At 45.4% G+C, this 23896-nt stretch overlaps 1 protein-coding gene across 1 annotated transcript in view; it reads right to left on the bottom strand.

Moving 5' to 3' along the window:
* RIMS4 (regulating synaptic membrane exocytosis 4) overlaps positions 1-23896 on the bottom strand; it is a 78538-nt gene that overhangs the window by 3586 nt on the left and 51056 nt on the right. Inside the window, exons 2-5 of the mRNA XM_007938396.1 lie at positions 23430-23571; positions 1521-1633; positions 1249-1350; positions 537-676 (exon numbers count right to left, since the gene is read on the bottom strand). Coding sequence (XP_007936587.1) covers positions 537-676; positions 1249-1350; positions 1521-1633; positions 23430-23571 — 497 coding nt within the window. The remainder of the gene's footprint in view (positions 1-536; positions 677-1248; positions 1351-1520; positions 1634-23429; positions 23572-23896) is intronic.

The raw sequence follows: 23896 nt of genomic DNA, 5'->3' as shown, positions 1-23896 counted from the left end.
CACTGAGAAGAGGTAACTGTGGGGAGGAAGTGGGAGGGGAGCTGTTGCATTGTGGTAAACTGTGGTCAATGACATGAGACAAAGAATATGTGAACTGCTGTATGGAAAGTGAATTTGCTCTGTAAATCTTCACCCAAATAAAAATAAATAAATTAAAAAAGAAAAATAGGACTGTCCTAATGGCCAGGAGCCACATAGCCCCTCAGTCTGCTATCTAGTGCTCCAGGTCATGCCACAGCCCTCCACAGATTACTAATAATAATATTAGTAATAAGAGTAGTTGGGGCAACCATTTGTAAAGCACTTACTACAGGTCAACCTTGCGAATGCACAAAGAACACATTGCCCAGTCATAGTAACGTTATCAAGTAGAAATGGTTTTCACCTTCACTTTCTAGAAGAAGAAACTGAGGCTCAGAGAGGACCATGTTCAAAGCTACACAGAAAGTCGTGGCACTCAGACTGTCGACAGTGCTCTACTTGCACCAAGGGAGGCCCTCCAGAGACCGTTCCCCTTCCCTCACCAGGCCCCTCACCTGCAGGACTTTGCCCTGGGGGCTCTCAGGAAACAGCAGCACCTGGTTATACAGAGGGTCCAGTGACTTGCGAGCAACTTTGGTCTTCTTCTTGGCAATGCAGACACCATTCTCCAGCAGGTAAGCCTTGATGTAGGCCGCTAGGGACAGAGGCCAGTGGGGGTCAGTGCTAGCTCCGGCCCCTCACAGGGAGGGCAAAGGGTGCAGCAGAGAAAGCCCTTCCACCCACTGCTGGGGACTGGAGAGCCCACATGGGGCCAGGAGAAGTGGCGACAGGAGCAAGCAGGTGGCTGGGACCTGCCCCCTTCCTCTGGTGGTCCTCACTGCCTCCCCCACTCCCTCTGCTCACTCCTATACTCACCTTTTAAGCCCTGATTCACCCACCTCTTCCCTGACTATACTTTCAACTGCTGCCCCACTCACTCAGCTAATGTTTGCTGAGCTCCTGCTGCATGCCAAGAATCCTTCTAGACACTGAGGTATAATGACAGGAAATATGATCCCTGTCCTCTAGCTCAGTCCAGTGGGGAGACCGACAAGGTCAACAATAGAGTCCCAGCATGAGCCCCAAACCACCAGTTCCATGGAAGTCACTAAGTTAGGGACAGAGGGGTCCTACATAATTGGGCCCTTCTTCCTTCCAGAGCCCCTCTCTGGATCTTCTGCCCAAACCTCTACTCTTGCCTTACAGAGAGGTGGGCAGCTCCCATACCTGGCAGTGACTTTGAGCCTGGCTTGGCTGTCAGGCCACGAGCCTGGATTATGTCCACTTCGAGCTGACCATTCCGCTCCTGCAAGCCAATCTCCACGTCTCCTGCAAGAGATGAGTCTGGGAAATGACCTAGAAGCTCAGTAAGGACTCAGCTCCTCCTCTTCCCCTACTCCTAGCCCCAAACAAAACCAGAACACAACCCCCACACCCTTCTGAGGGCTTGGCTGGGGTGGGCCAGCCCTCTGCCTAGGAACAGGCCTTGGGACACTCACCCATTGGTGTGGTGGCCAGGGTCTGGCGGCCCACAAACTGCGCTGGCCCCATGCTGCCCAGGAAGTCACTAAACTGGGCATCTGATGCCAGGCAGACTCCTCCATAGTTAAGGCTGCAAGAAGAAAAGAGGAGATAAATCAAATGTTCCCACAGGCTAGACAGAGAACTCTGGACACTCAGGCAGTTGGCTCCAGAATGTCCCTTATTCCATGAGATTTTTGTCCACAGCTACCTCTGAGCCTCAGCAGACTGGTATCCTAACTCCTCCTGGTCTTAACCATCCTAACATCTCAGCTCCTGCTCCAAAATTCCAGGGCTTAGCCTTCCCCTACTGCTCCTCGCTAGGCCTTAGGTTCCACCTTCATAAAACGGGTATGATGATCATGAAAAGTCAGAAGAAGTACAGCCAGAATGCTCTTTAGAAGCACGGATGGTGAGACTTTGTCTCAACTGTGGACATGTTATCAGGAGGGACCGTTCCCTGGAGAAGGACATCACGCTTGGTAAAGCAGAAGGTCAGTGAAAAGAGAGGAAGACCTTCAACGAGATGGACTGACAGAGTGACTATAACAATAGGCTCAGACACAGCGACAGTCATGTGGCTGGTGCAGGACCGGGCAGTGTTTCATTGTGTTGTACGGAGGGGCGCTGAGTCGGAACCAACTTGACAGCAGCTAACACAAGAGTCGGAATGGACTTGAAGGCAACTAACAACATGTCTCAGGGTGGTTGTAAGAATTACAGGAGATGCAAAGGACTTGAATAGACATTTCACCAAAGAGGATGTTCAAATGGCCACTAAACACATGAAAAGATACTCAGCGTTATTAGCAATGAGAGAGATGCAAATTAAAACCACAATGAGATACTATTTCACTCCCACTAAGATGGCTAAGATTAAACATACACATACAGAAAATAATAAATGTTGGTGAGGATGTGGGGAAAATGGAACCTTTACCCATTGCTGGTGGAATGCAAAGTAGTATAGCCATTGTGGAAAACTGTGGCAGTTCCTCAAAATACTAAACATAGAACTACCATATGGACCAGCGATTCCACCCCTAGGACTTGAAGCAGAGACCCAGAGATGTGAACACTGATGTTCACTGCAGCACTATTCACAACAGCCAAACAGTGGAAACAATCTGAATGTCCATCAATGGATGAACTGATACATAAAATGTGGTGTATGCATATATATATATATATATATATATATATATATACACACACACACACACACACTGGACTAAACCAGTAGGAGAAATGAAGTCTTGATAAATGCTACAAGATGAATGGAGCCGGCAAACATTACACTGATACACTGAGTGAAATAAGTCAACCACAAAAGGACAAATGATATATGACCTAACTGATAGACAAAGATCAGAATAAACAAATATATAGAGAACAAAATCTATTAGGGGCAGGAGGGAGGGGAAAAAGGAGGAGTTAACAGTGATGGAGGTACTGCATTGATTATTGTAATTGATGTCAATAAGCTGTACACCTATTAAAAAACTCAACTGGCAAAAGTTGTATGGTAGATATATTTACAACAATGACCAAAGAAAGAAAAGAAAGAGTAGCTGAGAGCCTGTTTATGTAGAAGCAAAAACTTCATGGGATTTATTTCTTGGTTTGGAAGTTTAGGGTCACGTTTGTATGGGGTATCCCAGTTAACTGGCCTAATAACATGTTTAGCGCTTCTGTTCTATCTCCTAGTTTGTTGCATAGTAGTGCCTGGCATCTTAAAAGCTTGCAAGCGGCCGTCCAACAACAACTGGTTTCTGTTCATCTAGAACAACAGAGTAATAAGGAGAGACAGGAACAGGAGAGGGTTATGGAATGTGAGGCTAAATGCTTCTGTGAATAACTTCCTCCTTTGTCATGAGATCAGAACTGGATGGTGCCCAGCTACCGTTAGTGAACATTTTGATCATCTATGCTATAGAGGCAAAGGCAATTTGATTGTGTGGATCATGACAAATTATGGACAACATTGAGAAGAATGGGAATCCCTGAGCACTTGATTGTACTCATGAGGCATCTGTACCTTGACCAGGAGGCTGTCGTTCGAACAGAACAAGGGGACACTGCATGGTTTAAAGTCAAGAAGGGAGTGCGTCAGGGTTGTATTCTGTCTCCACACTTATTCAATCTATATGCTGAGCAAATAATCCGAGAAGCTGGACTATATGAAGAAAAACGTGGTATCAGGATTGGAGGAAGAATCATTAACAACCTGAGATATGCAGATGATACAACTTTGCTTGCTGAAAGTGAGGATGACTTAAGGCACCTACTGATGAAGGTTGAAGAATACAGTCTGCAGTATGGATTACATCTCAACATAAAGAAACCAAAAATCCTCACAACTGGACCAATGAGCAGCATCACAATAAATGGAGAGAAGATTGAGGTTGTCAAGGAATTCACGTTGCTTGGTTCTACAATTGATGCCAACGGAAGCAGCAGTCAGGACATTAGACGACGTGTAGCATTGGGAAAGTCAACTGCGAAGGAACTGTTTCAAGTGCTGAGGAGCAAGGATATCTCATTGAGGACTAAAGTGTGCCTGACACAAGCCATGATATTTCCAATCGTCTGGTATGCATGTGAGAGCTGGACAATGAATAAGGAAGACCGAAGAAGAGTTGATGCTTTTGAGTTGTGGTGCTGGCAGAGAATGCTGAAAGTACCATGGACTGCTAAAAGAACTAACAGATCTGTCCTGGAGGAAGTGCAGCCAGAATGCTCCTTGGAAGCAAGAATGGCCAGACTTCGTCTCACCTATTTTGGTCATGTTGTCAGAAGGGACCATTCCCTGGAGAAGGATGTCATGCTTGGTAGGGTGGAGGGTCGACGAAAGAGGGGGAGGCCTTCAACGAGATGGACTGATATGGTGGCTGCGATGATGGGATCAAGTATAGCAGGGATTGTGGGGCTGGCGCGGGATCGGGCGGTGTTTTGTTCTGCTGTGCATGGGGTCGCTATGAGTCAGAAATGACTCGACGACACTTAACAACAACATGCTATAGAAGAATTCTGATCAAAAGGGGGAAAATGCACAACAGAATTTCAAATTCTCATGAATTCCAGACTTCCTGGAGCCATGAAGGTTAGATGAACCCCTGAAAATGCTGCCTTCAGATAATCTTAAGCCTTAAACCAAAAATATCCCCTGAAGTCTTCTTAAAACCAAACAATAGTTAGCTTCACTGGTAAAAACTGTCTGCCTGGAGCACTGTAATCTTTGAAGAACTATCTCTATGGGATCAAACTGACAAGAGCAACTCAAAAGATTAGTTAGAAACTTTAAGGACCAGTGAATTCAGTTAATGGGGGAGGAGCAACTCAGAAAAGGAGGGGTGAGAATGGTTACACAATGTGGAGACTGCAGTCAATGTCACTAAACAGTGCATGTAGAGAAGCCCCGATGGTGTGATGGTTAAACACTCGGCTGCAAATGGAAAAGCTGGCAGTGCAAACCCACCCAGTGGCTCTGCAGGAGAAAGACTTGGTGGTCTGCTCCCATAAATATTACAGCCAAGGAAACCCTATGAGGCAGTTCTACTCATGGGGTCGCGGTGAGTCGAAAATCAACTCGACAGCACCTAACAACAATGTTTTCTAGTGTCTGGCTCATGTGGTTTAGTGTGGTCTAAGACTCAAAGTCTGCTGAGTCAGGTGCTGTGTTTTAACATGACCCCAGAGGGTTTGTGTGGACATGAGCCTTTGAGATGCATCGGGTCAGTGGACACTGGACTCCAAGGTGTGCATCTGTGGCTGCTGCTTGGCTGCCCAATATCCATGCTTCTTCCTTTGGTGACAAGACCTCAACTTTCCTTTGGGGAGCCCCTCCTCTGCTCTCATTGGGTGTGTTCCCCATGGTGAGGAGCAGACCTGGGGAGTACCCTGCTGCCTGGCCAATCAGGGTACTCCCTCCCTGGGACAGTGATTGGCTCAGATGCAGGCGTATGCCCCAATTCATCCCCCAAGAATCTGGCCTGGAAGCTCTGTGTGAACAGTGGGGAGTAAGGAGCTCTCTCTTCCAGCAGCTGGGAACCTGGACACAGGGCTGGAGCTTCTGGTAGCCATCAGACTAGTTAGAGACCAAGTTCTGATGGTGCTGAGGCAGCTAGCTCCTGGGCCAAGCTTCATCCAAAGCAAGTCACTTCATCTTTTTTTAGTTCTATCAGTTAGTAAGTAATAACGCTGTTATACATTTTATATGTAATTATAATTACATGTAGCTATATAATAATATGGAGTCCCTGGTAGTACAAAAAGGAGCTCTGGTGGCATACTGGGTAAGGCATTTTGGCTGCTAACCAGGAGGCTGATAGTTCAAACCATCACCTATGGTACAGGAAGAAGATGAGGCAATTTACTTCCATGAAGATTTACAGCCTTAGAAACCCAAAGGGGTCACTGTGAGTCGGATTTGACTCAATGGCAGTGAATGTGGTTTGTTTTGGTGACATAAACAGCTAACACGCTCAGCTGCTAACTGGAAGGTTGGAGGTTCCTGCCTACCTAGCCTTGGAAGAAAAGCCTAATGATCTCCTTCCAAAAAAAGCAACCACTGAAAACCCTGTGGTGCTGAGTTGTCTTCAAACCTTGAATTGAAACTATCCCTTGGGAGAAAAACAAAACAAAACTAAACAAAAAAACCCACTCTCATCAAATCTATTCCAACTCATAGCAACTGTTTAGCCCAAAGAGTAAAGATTGTCACCCTTGAATATTGCATTAAAAATTATAATTATTATCTAAGTGAAACCAAAGCAACCCTGGTGGGGCAATGGTTCAGTGCTTGTCTGCTAACTGGAAAGTTGGTGGTTCAAACCCACCAGCTGCCCTGTGGGAGAAAGATGTGTGCTTCCATAGAGATTATAGCCTCAGGAACCTTCTGGGCCAGTTCCATCCTGTCCTGTAGGGACTAGGAGTTGGAATAGGCTCTAAGACACACAACAGCAACAACATGTAAGACCAAAGGGTCAACAGCTACTTTAAAGCAGAGATGAGAAGGCTGAGGGCAGGGAGAGCAAGTAGCTGGAAGTCAAACAACCAGAACATAAGTAAGGAGAAGATTGACACAAGGTGAGGGATGTAGCCAGAGTCACTGACCATGACGTTCAGAAACTGTGGAACGAGCGTGGGTTTTTCTGTGTACAGTCTCATCAAATAAAAGGAAATGAAAACCTTATGGAGCAGCATTCTACTCTGAACATACACGGAGTCACCACTGCCCAGCTCAAGTTTTGTGCACCCTTAGGTGTATAATTCCAGGCAAGCCACCGGTGGGGACAAGACGCTGGGCACACACAACATACCATTTTGCTGGGTAAATGTATTGCTCCAGAAGAAACTAAAGATGACAACATAATGAGGTACAGCTGGTCCTCCAACCTACGCACGGCAGGTGGTGAGAGCCCAAGATCAGTCGGAAGGGCGGGATCTCCAATGGCCCCCATGACCCCGAATGGACCAGAATGGGAAGCTCTGAATTGGAGCCCAGAGGTGACACAGATCCAGCAGACAAGGAAAGAGGAAGGCAGGCATTCTACTGGGGGAGGGGGAGCAGTGCGAGCAAACGGTAAGGGGAAGGACGAGCGGGTGCACCAAACTGTTAGAGGTTAGAGTGGGCACATGTGAGGAGGGGCGAGAAAATGAGGCTAGGGCTGATGGGTAGAGGTCTTGAACGATGGGAGAGAGAGGGTTTAGACTCGATGATTCTCTTCTGCCCTCCTTAGAATGAGCTTCAAGACATTAACTTTCTCATACAAGCTCTGCTTTTTGCAAGTATGATGATGGCAGTGGTGTTGGTTATAACAGCTTTCCCTAAAGAGCCTGTACTATGTACTAAACATGTCACCTGGGTTGTCTCATTTCATTCATTCAATAAGTATTGGGGGACTACTATATGCTAGCACTCTTCCAGTCTCTGGGGCTACTGCAGGGAACAAAACAAAGTCCTGTCAACATGGATCTTACATTCTGATGTAATCCTTACAATGGCCCTATTGAAGCAGGCATGATTTTATCTAGCTGACATCTAGGGACACTGAGGCTCAGTGAGGTAAAGCCCCTAGGCTATAGCCTCACAGGAACAAGGTGGGAAAGGCAGGGTTTGAACTCAGGTCTGTGTGGTTGTGGGAGACGCCTTTTAGGTGGCTGCTCTGGCACCCAGTAACCTCCCCTTCCTGGGAATGGGCTCCTAGAAGCCCAATTCTGAGTGTTGTGGATTGCAATGTGCTTACCTCTTCCTCCTGAGCATACAGCTAAGTACACTTCCCAGGACTGAAACTAAGGCGTGTCCAATGAGAGTAGACTGAAGGGCTGTGGGCCACTTCCAGGCCTGTCCTACAAAAACCTCCCACATGCCATGATCTTGTCTCTCTCTTCCACCATCAGAGTTGCCAGCAGAGAGTTCTGAGGCCCTAAGAGATGGGAGAGCCACAGTAAAAGGAGCCTAGGTCGACTGACCACAAGTTCACATGAGCAAGAAATAAACTTTTTTATTAAGTCTTTGAAATGTAGAGGTTTGTTACAGCAACTGGCTTCACTTAACCAAACTGACACACTGGCCCTGTTTCCTGGGCAGAGCTGATGAGCCCAGTGATAGACACCTAACCCAAGTTCAATCAAGCAAAGAGTATCTCTGGAAGACTGAAAAGAAAAAAACAATCCCAGAGGCTGAAAGTCATTAGAATCAAGCCAAAATGGATAGAGAAGAAATATGGGGACTTGATACAGAAATTAGGAATACTGAACACAGAGAGTTTACTGTGAGCCCAGCCACCTTCTAAGTGCTCCATACATAATTCATCTTGGCCTCACAGCAACCCAATGACAGAGACACTATTACTAATTGAATTGTTTCCCCAAAAAATATGTTGTAAATCCTAATGCCTATACCTGTTGTTATAATCCCATTTGTGAATGGGTTTTCTTTGTCATGTTAATGACTAGTACCAAAGTAGTTCAGGCTGCCCTCCTTCCAGGATAGATTTGTTAGTTCTTTGGGCAGTCCATGGTACCTTCCGTATTCTTCACCAGCACCACAACTCAAAAGCACCAACTCTTCTTCGGTCTTCCTTATTCATTGTCCAGCTTTCACATGGATCTGAGGCTACTGAAAATACAATGGTTTGGGTTAGGTGCACCTAGTCTTCAAAGAGACATTTTGCACTTCAGTACTTTAAAGAGGTCTTTTGCAGCAGATTTGCCCATTGTAATATGCCCTCTGATTTCTTGACTGCTGCTTCCATGGGTGTTGACTGTGGATCCCAGTAAAATGAAATCTTTGCAACTTCAATCTTTTCTCCATTTATCATGATGCTGATGCTGATGCTTATTGGTCCAGCTGTGAGGATTTTTTTTTTTTTTTTTTTATGTTGAGGTATAAAGACTGGAGTCTTTACTCTTCATCAGTAAGTGTTTCAAGTCATCTTCACTTTAAGCAGGCAAGGTTGTGTCTGCTGCATATTGCAGCTTATTAATATGTATTCCTCCAATCCTGATGCTGTGTTCCTCTTCATATAGTCCAGCTTCATGGATTATTTGCTCTGCATACAGATTGAATACATATAATGAAAAGATACAGCCCTGACGCACTCTTTCCTCATTTTAAACCATGCCCTATCCCCTTGTTGTGTTTGAACGACAGCCTCCTGGTCTATGCACAGGTTCCTGATAAGCACAATTAAGTGTTCTGAATTCCCATTTGTCTCAATGCTGTCCATAATTTGTTATGGTTCCCACATCAAATGCTTTTGCATAGTCAATAAACCACAAGGAAACATCTTTCTGGTATTCTTTGCTTTCAGCCAAGATCCATCTGACATCAGCAACAATATCCATCATTCCACGTCCTCTTCTGAATCCAGCTTGCATTCCTGGAAGTTCACTATCAATATACTGCTACAACCGTTTTTGAATTATCTTCAGTAGGATTTTACTTGTATGTGATATTAATGATATTATTCAATAATTTCCACATTGTGTGGGATCACCTTTCTTTGGAATGGGTACAAATATGGATCTCTTCCAGTCAGTTGGCCAGGTAGCTGTCTTCCAAATTTCTTGGCATAACCAAGTGAGTGCCTCCAGCAGGGCAGCCATTTGTTGAAACATCTCAATGGGTATTCCATCAATTCCTGGTGCCTTGTTTTTTGCTATTGTTTTTTTCCTTCAGTGCAGCTTCAACTTCTTCCTTCAATATCATTGATTCTTGGTCACATGCCACCTTCTGAAATAAATGAATATTGACCAATTCTTTTTTTGTACAGTGACTCTGTGTATTCCTACCATCTTCTTTTGATGCTTCCTTCATCATTCAATATTTTGCCCATAGAATCTTTCAATATTTCAACTTGAGGCTTGAATTTTTCCTTCAGTTCTTTCAGCTTCAGAAATGCCAAGTGTGTTCTTACCTTTTTGTTTTGTGACTCCAGGTCTGTGCACATTTCATTATAATAATTGACTTTGTCTTCTTGAGCTGCTCTCTGAAATCGTCAGTTCAGCTCTTTTATGTTGTTATTTCTTCCATTTGCTTTAGCTACTCTCCATTCAAGAGCAAGTTTCAGAGTCTCTTCTGACATCCATTTAGGTCTTTTCCTGTCTTTTTAATGAGCTTTTGCTTTCTTCATGTATGATATTCTTGATGTCATCCCACAATTCCTCTGGTTTTCAGTCATCAGTGTTCAATACATCAAATCTATTCTTTAGATGATCTCTAAATTCAGGTGGGATATAATCAAGGTCATATTTTGGCACTCATGGACTTGTTTTAATATCGTCAGCTTCAACTTGAACTTGCATATGAGCAGTTGATGGTCTGTTCCACAGTCAGCTCCTGATCTTGTTTTGTCTGAAGATACTGAGTTTCTCCATCACCTTTTGCCACAGATGTAGTCAATTTGATTCCCATGTATTGCATCTGGCAAGGTCCACATGTATAGCCACCCTTTATGTTGTTGAAAATAGTTGTCTGCAATGAATAAGTAATTGGTCTTTCAAAATTCTATCTTGCAACCTCCAGTGTCCTTTCTATCACCAAGGACTATTTTCCAGCTACCAGTGATTCTTGTTTGTTTCCAACTTTTGCATTCCAATCACCAGTAATAATCAATAAATCTTGATTGCATGCTGTAGAAGTTGGTAAAAATCTTCAATTTCCTTATCTTTGGCTTTGGTGGTTGGTGTGTAAATTTGCATTGGTAGTATTAACTGTCCTTCCTTGTAGGTGTATGTATATCATCCTGTCACTGACAGCATTGTACTTCAGGACAGATCTTGAAACATTCTTTGTGATGATGAATGCCACACCATTCCTGTTCAATTTGTCATTCCTGGCATAGTAAATCATATGATTGTCTGATTCAAAATGGCCAAAACCAGTCCATTTCAGCTCACTAACGCCTAGGATATTGATCTTTATCATTCCATTTCATTTCTGACAGCTTCCAATTTTCCTAGATTTATACCTTGTACATTTCATGTACCAATTATTAATGGATGTTTGCAGCTGTTTCTTCTCATTTTGAGTCATTCCACGTCAGCAAATGTACATCCCAGAAGCTTTACTCTATCCACATTGTTAAGGGTGACTCTACTTTGAGGAAGCAGCTCTTCCTTAATTGTATTTTGAGTGCCTTCTGACCTGAGAGGCTCATTTTCCAGCATTATATCAGACAATGTTTCAGGGCTATTCATAAAGTTTTCCAGTAATATATCAGACAGTCTTTCACTGCTATTCATAAGGTTTTCAGTGACCAATTCTTTGAGAAGTAGATGGCCTCTTCCTTCTTCAGAGTCAATCTTAGTCTGGAAGCTCTGCTGAAACCTGTCCACCATGGGTGACCCTGCTGTTATATGCCTCACAGCAACAGGCAAGCCACTATAGGCTGTATACTCAGATTGAATAAGTATGGTTAAAAGATACAACCATGATGCACACCTTTCCTGATTTTAAACCACACAGTATTCCCTTGCTCTGTTCAAACAACTGCCTCTTATTCTATGTCCAGGTTTTACATGAGCACAATTAAATGTTTTGGAATTCTCATTCTTTGAAACATTATCCATAATTTATTATGATCCACACAGTTGAATGTCTTTGCATAGTCACAGGTAAACCTCTTTCTGGTATTTTCTGCTTTCAGCCAAGAGCCATCTGATATCAGCAACGTTATCCCTTGTTCCACATCCTCTTCTGAATGTGGCTCGAAATTCTGGCAGTTCCCTGTTGATGTTCTGTTGCCACCATTTTTTAATGATCTTCAGCAAAATTTTATTTCATGTGATATTAACGATACTGTTTGATAATTTGTGCTTTCTGTTGGATCATCTTTCTTTGGAATAGGCACAAGAATGGATCTCTTCTAGTCGGTTGGCCAAGTAGCTGTCTTCCAATTTCTTGGCAGAGATGAGTGCTTCCAGCACTGCATTCAGAGCAGACAGGCAAGCATCAAGCAAGCAGAGATGGGGGAAGATAGATGCTACACCATACGAAGATTGCAGAGGAACAGAAGCTCAAGAGATAAGGACCTTCAAGAGCCAAGAGAGAAAGAAAGCCTTTTTCTAGAAACAGCACCCGAATTTAGACTTCCAGGCTCCTAAACTGTGAAGAAATGGTTTGTCAAAGCTATCCATGTGTGGCATTTCTGTTCAACCAGCACTAGACAACTAACACAGTCCCATTTTATAGATTCACTGGTAGTGTTAAGTAACTTGCTCAATCATACAGCTACCGTGTGGTTCCACCCACCTCCTTGGCACTCTGCACACTGAGGCTGCTACTCTAACCCACACAGCTCAGTCTGAGGCCTGTTTTCTAGCTTGGAGAACAAGTTCAACCTGAGGGCTAGTGCCTCCAGAAAGAACCCTCAACCAGTGACACACGGGGAGTTGTCCTGAACTGGGGTAACTCAGATATACTCAGATACATGTTTGCCTCAGTCTCCCTGTGCTACCACAGCAGGGCTGGGCTCCTGGGGTCCACAGAGCCAGCAGGCTTGAAGTTCCCTTCTTTGTCTTGTCCCCCGCTCCAGTACTGGTGATTCCGGAGATCACCTTTCAAATGATCGACTTCCACTTGAGTCCTTGGCAGGGTCTGCTTCTGGAAGAACCGAAACTAAGAGAATGGCAGTGCAGTATCTGAACCCATGCAGCTGGGCTTGCAAGTCTGTTATAACAATTATGCAAAAAATGTTACTACAAATAAAAAGGACAGAAAAAGTTACATATCTGGAATTGAAACAAATGCTTACTTTCTTACAAATTCAAAGATGTTTAATTAACAGCACCAAGGTGAAGGCCTAGGCTCCCTCACTGCTGGTGACAAGGCCTTTCCTCCAATGCCTCAAGTCTCTTATTTCCACCTGGGATTCTGGGCTCAAAAAGCCTGAAAAACAGTGGTGCCTCACGGGTTCTAAGTCTCTGAAGGGACTCAGCCCACGGCTTGAGCAAAGCCTTCCGCAGCCTGAAATTGAAAGTTTCCTCCAACATCATCCTTGGTTCCTGGTGGGACTGCAGCAGACAATGGGGAACCGGCAGGCCTGGTAATTAGCAGTAATTGTTTATAATATCTGGGCGGCTGCCGGATTTCCCATCCCAGGGCGCCTCGCAGGCTGCCAAGGAACCAAGCTGACGCCCCAGAAACCCTGAACTGGTTATCACATCCCCCATGGCTGGGGCTAGAGGAAGGAAGACTAAGTAGAGGCAGGTTTAACCAGGTTAGACACCCCACTCCACCTGGGGGTCGTCCCTAGAGTAGGAAAACAGGCAGAGGATATAAGGTCAGACCTCGTCTGCTCCTCCCTGTCCAGTTCTTGCTGTGTGACCCCTCTCTGTGCTCAGCCAGTTTTCTGTCCTGCAAACTGGAGCTCACACTACCTCACAGACAAGCTTCAGCCATTGAACAGGCTGGTGCCTATGCTGTGGCAGTTTTAAATATTTCAAAAAGCCCCTCTGTTCAAGGGTCGACCAGGAAAGAGTATGAAAGAGCTTGCGGGATTGTTAAATGCCACGTACATGTTATTACTTAGATCCAGTGCTTAACAGCATGCCCTATAAGCAGCAGGCTCTCAATACGGTAAATGTATACTGCTGTCTACCCTACGGTGGGTCTCAGCCTGGGAAACCAAAACCAAAAACCAAACTCACTGCCATTGAGTCAGATCCAACTCAGAGCAACCCCTCATTGGGTTTCCAAGGTGGTATCACTACGGAGGTAGATTGCCCAACCTTCCTTCTGAGGCACACCACCAGAGCTCCGAGACTGGGAAAAGGAGGCAATAAAAACATGGTGATAAAGACTGGACTTTGGCATACTACAAACCCCAGGTTCCAGTACTGTGCAACCCGGGGCAAGTGTTTTAACCTCTCTGAGCTACAGTTTCCTCATGAAATACTGTATTGACTTTGTCAAGTAATGTTGGGGGAAGAATTGGTGCAGTAACACATGTGAGTATCTGCTGAATAAATGAATGGATGAAATACTATGGCCTGTTGGGCAGCTGCCTGGCCTGGGAGAGCCTCCTTTTCCTCCTCTTGGTATTTTTCATGGCATTTCTGATGCTAGACCTGTTAGGATGTGCAGCACGTGGATGCCTGAGACCAAGCCACTGGGGGTGGGGATGGGAGACGCAGCAGCTGGATCCTCCTGTGTGGAGGCAGAGGCCTGAAACAGGATTACAAGCCATATTCTGCTGGCCTTTGATTTTGCATTAATGGTGAAATGAGATTTCCTGCACTGCAAATCCTGTTAGTTGTGTCTGTGGAGCTGAAACCCATTTATCTTTTATTAACCTTTGAGCTTACTTTGCCCATAGATTTTCTGTGTTCTCGATGGTTAAAAAAGTAATAGGGTTATTTGGGGATTTGACTCCTTTCTGTTTTCCAGATGGATCACTCATCTCAATTGCATCTGGAAATTAATAGGCTACACAGTCATTTTGGTGACGTAGATTTTCTAGCTTTGAAAGGTTTTAGTGATTAATGGACTTGTTCTCTGTCCATGCATCCACCAGCCTCCTCACACGTCCATCCATCCATCCTCTGCCCCCCACACACACCCATCCATCCATCCACTTTCCCTCAGACTTGCTGAACCCACAATACAGTCAGTTCTGCTATAATGCAAATATGGGTTCCTAAAGATTACCATGCTATGCAAATTCCCACAATAAAACACAGAGCTCATGGAGAAAATGGGATTGGGGCACAACCCTCAAAAACTCTGTCAGTGACAATTAAAAGAAAAAAAAAAAGATAAGAACCTAGTAAAAATGACAGCACATTTTTACATATTAAATGGTTAAGAAATGCATAAATATTAAATATGGTCCTTGAAAAAGACCTAGATATGGGAGGTACAGACAACAAAGATGAACTGTTTTGCATGGTTCATGTGCTTTTGCACTGACAATGCAGTGATGGCAAGCCTTGATCTACAGGTGGATAGATGAGCGGACAGGCTGAATGATCAGGTATGGCTAGGCAGGGGGTAGTGTGTCCATGACCACATATAGGGTTGGCAGACGATGCTTCTACAAGAGTATTTATTTGTATGTGCTGTATGGATGTCTCGGTATATAGCAGGGCTGACAGGGACAAGGGTGTGGTGGCTTCTTGGCCACAGCCAGCTACCCTGAGGGAGTAAGTGGTTGAACCTGTGGGCTTGGGACCATCATCAAAGGAAACATCAAGCTCAAATGGCAAAAGATAGTACACAAAAAAATTGTTCTACATCCTACTTCAGTGAGTAGTGACTGGGGTCTTAAAAGCTTGCAAGCAGCCATTTAGATGCAACAATGGGTCTCTCCTCATCCAGAACAAAGAAGAATAAAGAAAACCAAAGATATGTGGAAACAATCAGTCCAAGGTACTGATAGATCATGCGATCCTCAGCCTACATGACCATGAGACCAGAAGAAGCAGATGGTGCCCAGCTACCACTGTCAACCACTTGGAGGGGGATTGGTGCAGGAGATCCTGGATAGAATGGGAGAACAATGTGGAACAAAAGTCAATATCATTTAAAAGAAACAGGTTTGCTGGTCTGATAGAGCCTGGGGAGACCCCTGAGACTACGGCCCCTAGCTACCCTTCAGGTTTAGAACTGAACCCACTTCTATAGCTTCCAGCCAAACAATAGACAGGCAAATGGAGTACACAGGAATCAGATCGACTACATCTGTGTAAAGAGGTGATGGAGAAGCTCAACATCTCCAGCCAAAACAAGGCCAGGAGCTGACTGTGGAACAGACCATCAACTGCTCATATGCAAGTTCAAGTTGAAGCTGAAGACAAGTAAAACAAGTCCACGAGAGCCAAAATATGACCTTGATTATATCCCTTCTGAACTTAGCGACCATTTAAAGAACAGATTTGAGGCACTGAACACCAATGACTGAAAACCAGAGGAATTGTGGGATTCCTGAACATCATCCATGGGCCATCAGAGAGATGCAAATCAAAACAACAATGAGATACCGTCTCACCCCAGCACTGATGGCAAGGTTTAATGAGACAGAAAATAACAAATGCTGGCGGGGATGTGGAGAGACTGGGACTCTCATACACTGTTTGTGTGACTGTGAAGTGATACAACCACTGTGGAAAGCAATATGGCGATTCCTTAGAAAGTTGGATTTGGTGATACCATTTGACCCAGCAATCCCATTCCTAGGTATATATCCTAGAGAGGTGAGAGCCAGGACAGGAACAGATACATGCACTCTCATGTTCACTGCAGCACTATTTACAATAGCAAAAAGATGGAAACAACCTACGTGCTCATCAGCAGAAGAGTGGATGACCAAACTATGGTACATACACACAATGGAATGCTATGCAGCACTAAAGAATAATGTAGAGTCTGCAAAACACCACATAATATGGATGAACTTGGAGGACATTATGCTGAGTGAAATAAGTCAATCACAGAAGGACAAATATAGTATAAGTTCATTGTTGTGGAGGGTCAAGGAAAGGTTTATATGTGGAGGGAAACTTTCTTTGTTGGTTGCCAGGGGTGGGAGAGGAGGGGAGGGAGCACTGAGAAAAAAAAAAAAAAAAGCATTGACCCATTTCACTTTAGTTTTTTGTGTTTCACTGTATATAAACTATATTTCAATAAAATGCATTAAAAAAATAGAATGTCTTTCAATTCTGTGGAATGGAATGGGTATCCCAATGGGCATCCCATCAAATCCACTCTTTTGGAGATGCCCATTAGTTTTAATGGCCCTTCTCACTCACAGGGAGAGTCCATTTCTGCTGTGGAAACATACTCTAACTTTCAATAAAGGTGTGCATGTTTGTGGGGAAAAAAAAAATCATCCATGAAGAAAGCAAAAGGTCATTAAAAAGACAGGAAAGGAAGAAAAGACCAAAATGGATGTCAGAAGAGACTATAAAACTTGCCCTTGGATGGAGAATAGCTAAAGCAAATGGAAGAAATGACAAGATAAAAGAGCTCAACAGAAGATTTCCAAGAGCAGCTCAAGAAGACAAAGTCAATTATTATCATGAAATGTGCAAAGACATGGAGCTGGAAAGTCAAAAGGGAAGAACATGCTTGGTATTTCTCAAGATGAAAGAACTGAAGAGGAAATTTAAGCCTCAAGTTGCAATATTGAAAGATTCTATGGGCAATATATTGAATGATGCAGGAAACATCAAAAGAAGATGGAAGGAATACACAGAGTCACTGTACCAAAAAGAATTTGTTGATGTTCATCCATTTAAGGAGGTGGCATATGATCAAGAACCAATGATACTGAAAGAAAAAGTTGAAGTTGCACTGAGGGAAGTGGCAAGAAACAAGGCTCCAGGAATCAACGAGATACCCATTGGGATGTTTCAACAAACAGATGCCTCACTAGAAGCACTCACTTGGCTACGCCAAGAGATTTGTAAGACAACTACCTGGCCAACTGACTGGAAGAGATCCATTATTTGTACCCATTCCAAAGAAAGGTGATCCCACAGGATGTGGAAATTACCAAAGACTATCATTAATATTGCACACAAGTAAAATCTTACTAAAGATAATTCAAAAACAATTACAGCAGTATACTGACAGAGAACTTCTGGATTCAGAAGAGGATGTGGAAGAAGGGATATCATTGTTGATGTCAGATGAACCTTGGCTCAAAGCAAAGAATACCAGAAAGATGTTTCATTGACTATGCAAAAGCATTCAATTGTGTGGATCATAACAAATTATAGATAAATGAGAAGAATGGAATTCCACAACACTTAATTGTACTCATGAGGAACTTGCACATAGACCAGGAGGCTGTCATTCAAATAGAACAAGCGGACACTGCATGGTTTAAAATCAAGAAGGGAGTGTGTCAGGGCTGTATCCTTTCACCATACTTATTCAATCTGTATGCAGAACAAATAATCTGAGAAGCTGGACCATGTGAAGAAGAACATGACATCAGGATTGGAGGAAGACTCATTAACAACCTATGTTATGCAGATGACACAATTTTGCTAGCTGAAAGTGAGGATGACTTGAAACACTTGCTGATTAAGACTGAAGACTACAGTCAGCAATGTGGATTACACCTCAATATAAAGAACACAAAAATCCTCACAATGGGACCAATAAGGAGCATCATGATAAATGCAGAAAAGATTGAAGCTGTCAAAGACTTCATATTACTTGGTTCTACAATCAACACCAATGGAAGCAGCAGTCAAGATATCAGATGTCGTATAGCACTGGGCAAATCTGCTGCAAAGGACTTCTTTAAAGTGCTGAAGAGCAAAGATGTTTCCTTGAAGACTAAGGTGCACTTGACACAAGCCATGGTATTTTTAATCGCCTCATATGCATGTGAGAGCTGGACAATGAAAAAGGAAGGCCAAAGAAGAGTCGATGCTTTTGAGTTGTGGTGTTGGTGAAGAATGCTGAAAGCACCATGGACTGCTAAAAGAAAATCTGTCCTGGAAGAAGTGCAGCCAGAATGCTCCTTGGAAGCGAGAATGGCCAAACTTCGTGTCACCTACTTTGGTCATGTTGTAAGAAGGGACCCTTCCCTGGAGCAGGATATCATGCTTGGCAAAGTGGAGAGACAACAAAAAAGGAGAAGGCCCTCAACGAGATAAAATGACACAGTGGCTGCAATGATGGGCTCAGGTATAGTGAGAACTGTGGGCCTGGCACAGGACCAGACAGTGTTTCCTTTTGCTGTAGATGAGGTTGCTATGAGTCAGAGATGATTCGACAACATCTAACAACAACAATAAAACAACTCCTCCCATCTCCTGGTCCTTAGCCATATCCTGCCCTGTTTCTGTTCTTCAGGGACAATGACACCGACACCTCGGGATGACTAGAGGCAGGGGTAGGAGCAGGAGGGGTGCAGGGAGCCAGTTTTGAAAGCTTGCAGCTTCTGGGGAGGATGCTGAGGCCCTGGCCTGTGTGTGATGGAGAAGACTGGAGAGGGCAGGAGGGGTGGGATGCTAATTGCTTGGTCAGTGTACTGCCCTAGAGTGAAAGTCTGAGACAGGCAGCATCTCTGCGTGCCCAGTCCCATTGGCCAGCACACTGTAGGTGCTCAATTTGCTGAAATAAAATCCATCTGTAGGAACACATATGCCCAGCGATGCACTACACCGTCAGGAAGCTCCAGCAGCATCGGGCTGCAGCCTGGGCTGCTCAGGTGAGGCTGGCTCCCTGTGGCCTCAGCTAAGCTGGCAGAAGCCCAGAAGGAGAGGATAGTTGGAGGAGGGTCACACCCCTTCCTGTTTCAGAGCCTGGCAGCCGGGCCCAACCATTGCCCAAAATACCTCCAGAACAGGAAAGGGAACCTGCCCCTTCCTCGCCCAGGTGTCAGGTGCAGTGGCAGCACCTGGCTGGGCTCCACCAAGACTCTTCCCTCTGCTGGCCAGGCACCCTCCAACCTATCTGACCCTCCCATAGTTATGCTCAAAACACCCAGCCCAAACCTTCTGATAAGCATACTCATCTCAGCGACCATGTATTCAGAGCTTTCTCTGTGCTAAGCACTTTACAGACACAATTGTGTTGGAGTGGCTCATTCCATCTGTTAGGATGCAAATGGGCCACAAGCAGCAAAATACGTAACCAACAGTGGCGTAATCAACAACAACAACAATAATAGCTAATAATTAGACTGGCGAGTTCTGGTAGCGTAGTGCCTAAGGCACTTGACTGCTAACCAGAAGGCTGGTGGTTCAAACTCACCAGCCACTCCTCGGAAAGAAGATGGGGCACTCTACTTCCATAGTGATACTGCCTTGGAAACCCAAGGGGGGTCGCTATGAGTCAGATCTGACTTGACAGCAGTGAGATTTTTTTTTTTTTTTTTTAATAATTAGAGTGCTATGTGCAAACACTGTTCTAAGTACTTTCATGTATAGTAACTCATTTAATCCTTGCAACAACTCTATTAGTGATCTGTACTATTATTGTCTCCTTTCTACAGATGAAGAAACTTGGCTCAGAGAGGTAAAGTAACTTCCCCAATGTCACACAGCTACCAAGAGGCAGAAATGCAGCACAAGCTAGAGTTGCCTGACTCCAGAGTCCTGGCTTGGAACTTCCCTGTAATGTAATTAAAGACCCTCCAGGACCTTAAAGCACATGACAGCAAAAGATAACAAGACCCATCTCCAAGCAGCTGCCACATGAAGGCATCACTTCTTTTGTTCTTCACATCCCTGTGTGGGAGTTAAGGTTGTGTGTCAGCTTGACTGGGCCTGGTTGAGTGTCTGGGCAGCTGGATGCAGTTATTCCCCATGATGAGACTGGTCATCAGCTCCACAGTGGCATTTACTAGAGCAGCTGAGTAGCTGCCTTAGGGCTGTGGCCTGCTTCCAGTATGTAAGCAGCAGCTTTGAGAAAAGTCTCTGAACCTTCTGGTATGCCTGGATCCTGCACGTAGCTGAGTCTTCATTCAGCAGCCTGTCATGTTTCATGCTGATCTTGGACTGTCTCTGGACTTGAACTAGTGGCCTGCCATGTTGCTTGATAATTGGGGGGCTGTGCCATTTAACTTGTTGACCTTGAGTTTGTCAGCCTCAGCAGCCAGCAGCTGCCTGAGTTAAGAGAAGCCTCCAGCTTTAGTGGGCTGAGAGCAAAAGGCAGGACTAACGCCCAAGGTCAAGGGGCTTTTGCCCAGACCCTAGAGCAGCACTTTGAACTCAGACTTCTAGCCTCCTAAACTGTAAGAGAATAAATCCTGTTTGTTAGAGCCACTCATTTGTGGTATTTTCTGTTAGAGCAGCAGTAGAGAACCCAAACACCCTGCCTCTGATACTCCCTGGCAGGGAGGGACCTAGACAATTCTCGTGTCCTCTCTGAGCCTCCTCCCCTCCTTCTGTGCTGGGAATATATTGTGGATTGACTCCCGTCACTGCCATTGAACCACACTGCCCTCCCCATCACCTGGTCCTCTCAACCTTCCTGTGAGATGCTGCCTGGCTTCCCGGAAGCTTAGAGAGGCCAAGAGACGTGCCCAAGGCCACCCAGGAGGTCAGTGGCAGAGTGAGGACTAGCACCCTCTAGTCTTGACCCCTGGACCATTCGTTGCTGGCACCACACCCTAAGGCTTATGGCTGTCCACAGGGACCTGCTGCCACCCAGGTGCCTGGGCTACCATCCTCTGCATTTTGCTATCTTTGCCAGGCTTCTCAAGTTAAAGAAAATACTCGTGCCCTTCCTCTCCTCGCCCTTCCGCCTGTCCTCCTCCTCTTCTCACCCACCTGGAAGTCTCCCGAGGAGGAGGGGGCCAGAACAGCAGCACCTGCCATGTGGCAAGGTCTTCACAGAGACGGGACAAAGACACCCAGTTTAGGGGTGGAGGAGGCTTTCAGCCAACAGACGCCCCCAGCTGAGGGCCAGAAATGGAAGGAGAGCAAAAGGTGGGGTTCCCAGCCCAGCTCCACCCCTCACCTGCCCTTAGACAATCCACTTGGCCAACACTGTGCTAAGCGGCAATACACCAGCCGGCCATCAGGCTGATTCTGACTCATGGCGGCCCCACGTGTCAGGGTGGGACACAGGGTTTGCAAGGGCTGATGTTCTGGAAGTAGATCACCAGGCCTCTCTTTGGAGGTGCCTCTGAGTAGACTTGCCCCTCCAACCTTTTGGTTAGCAGCTCTGCTCATTAACTGTTTGTACCATTCGGGAGACTCCAACAATGATGGGAATGTTCTGTTTTCTGCACTATCCAATCAGACAGCTGCTACTAACCATACGTTGATACCAAGCACTTGAGTATAGCTAGTGCAACCAAGGAAATGAAGTTTTTATTCTGTTTAATTTCATTAGCATTTAAATAGCCACATGTGGCTACTGTACTGAACAGACTCAACTCCTCATGTGAGCAGTGGGGCTCATGATACCTGCCCCCTCCTGCCTCAGACATGGCTGAGATCGGGAAGCGATGTTCTGTCACGGAACAAGCCCCAGCTGGGAATCAGGATCCTGGTGCTGGACTTATTAACTGCTGTGTGATCCAGGGTGAGCTTCTTAACCTCTCTGTACAAAAAAGAAGTTTGGAATCCAGGTTTCTTTACCAGGGACCCATGGATAAGATTAGGGGAATTTGGGGATCCCCTGAAAGTTATATAAGAAGAGTGTGTGAGAATGTGTGTATTAGGGTGCATATGTGCTACAAGGTACGTGTGTATTTCTAGGGAGAAGACCCAAAGCGTTCCCAAGTCTCAAAAGGGTCCATAATTTCGCCAAGGAGAACCCGCAGTCTAGATTAACTCTTTACCCAGGAAGCTTTTTTAAAATGGAGTTCCCTGAGATTCTGTCAGTGGCTCGGATACAAGGCCTTGAGATCTGTATTTTTAACAAGATCCCCACTGATTCCGATGTACAGCCAGACAGGGCTGCAAACCGGTTCATTCCGGTTTGACACCCCCTACTGAGTATTTGCATTTCCACCCCAGATAGACTGAATCAGAGACTACAGTTTAACAAGAACCCCAGGTGATTCTCATTAAAATGTAGCTTCTCATTCGTCTGTCTGGGGTGGGACACAGTCTCAGCAGGAGTTGAACTGGAATGAATGAACCAGTTCAAAGCCCTGCAGGCGGACAGAAGAGCTGGCCAGGCCCCAGTCAGCACTGAAATTTTGGGATTTGATGGCCCTGGAGCTATTTTATCAAGCAGTGTTGTTGTTGTTGTTATGTGCCCTCAAGTCGGACCAGACTCATAGCGACCCCTCCTTGGATTTCTGAGGTGGTATCACTATGGAAGTAGATTGCCCAACCTTCCTTCCGAGGAGTGGCTAGTGGGTTTGAACCACCAGCCTTCTGGTTAGCAGTCAAGTGCCTTAGGCACTATGCTACCAGAGCTCCTTATCAAGCAGTAGTGTCTGTACATATAAACAATATTCAATAGGGATTTAAGAAAACGAGAAAGGAAAGGAAAAACAATAATGATGATAATAAGACCCCTCTGCTTAGCTGTGACCCTGGGCAAGTCCCCTTCTTTACTTATCAACATTGATATATAGCTCTTTTAATGTGCCATGCACTGTTTTATGCTGTTTATAAATATTAACCCATTTTATCCTCCTGTGAAGTAGATGCCCTTGTCCCCATTTTACAGATGGAGAAACTGAGACCCAGTGGCAAGATTTGCCCGAGGTCATGCAGCAGGTAAGTAGCGGAGCCAGGATTCAAATCCAGGCAGCCAGGCACCAGCGTCTGGACTCTACCCACTCTCCTGTGGAGCCTCTGCTTTGTTACCCACTTAGAAGGGGGTGGAGGGACCCAAGGACCCTGAGGCAAAGTCCTGACCAGCTTGAGGCTGACCCCGGGCTCCTGGAAGCATTGCTCAGTCCACCCTACACCAAAGAAGACCAGCTGCAGGCAGGTGTGGGCCCCACACTCACTTGCTCTCCGACCCGTAGCTGTTCATGCTGTCCTCAATGGACTCGTGGCTGGCCTGGCGCAGTGTCCGGCTGGGCATCTCCACCGCGAGGCCCGTCTCTGTGCTCCTCTGGATGGCCCCCTTCAGCCTCCGGCTGTCCCCTTCTGGGCAGAGAGGCCAGGAGAGATGGGGAGAGAGACATGGGATGGGAGGGGGCAGAGAGATGCATTGTCTGGTTAGCATTCCAGTGGTCAGTGGCTTTCCAGCTCCAGGCCCCACCCCTAGCCCTTCAACCTCCTCACACCACCCACCTCACCTGCACCTGCCCTCCTGGGACAACCCTACCCAGGCCTCTTTCCTGCCCTTCATACCCACCCACCAAACAATATTAGCTGAGTTTTGTCAACTGATGGATTCATTTATATGTACTTTTATTTTCTTCTCCGTGAATTCATTTCTCCCATGCAAACCTCTGCAACCCATCTTACC

Source organism: Orycteropus afer, unplaced genomic scaffold, assembly GCF_000298275.1.
Source record: "Orycteropus afer afer isolate SDZICR_OR568_19922 unplaced genomic scaffold, OryAfe1.0 scaffold00049, whole genome shotgun sequence".
Classification (NCBI taxonomy): Eukaryota; Metazoa; Chordata; class Mammalia; order Tubulidentata; family Orycteropodidae; genus Orycteropus; species Orycteropus afer.
This window is presented reverse-complemented; position numbering and strand designations above follow the sequence as displayed.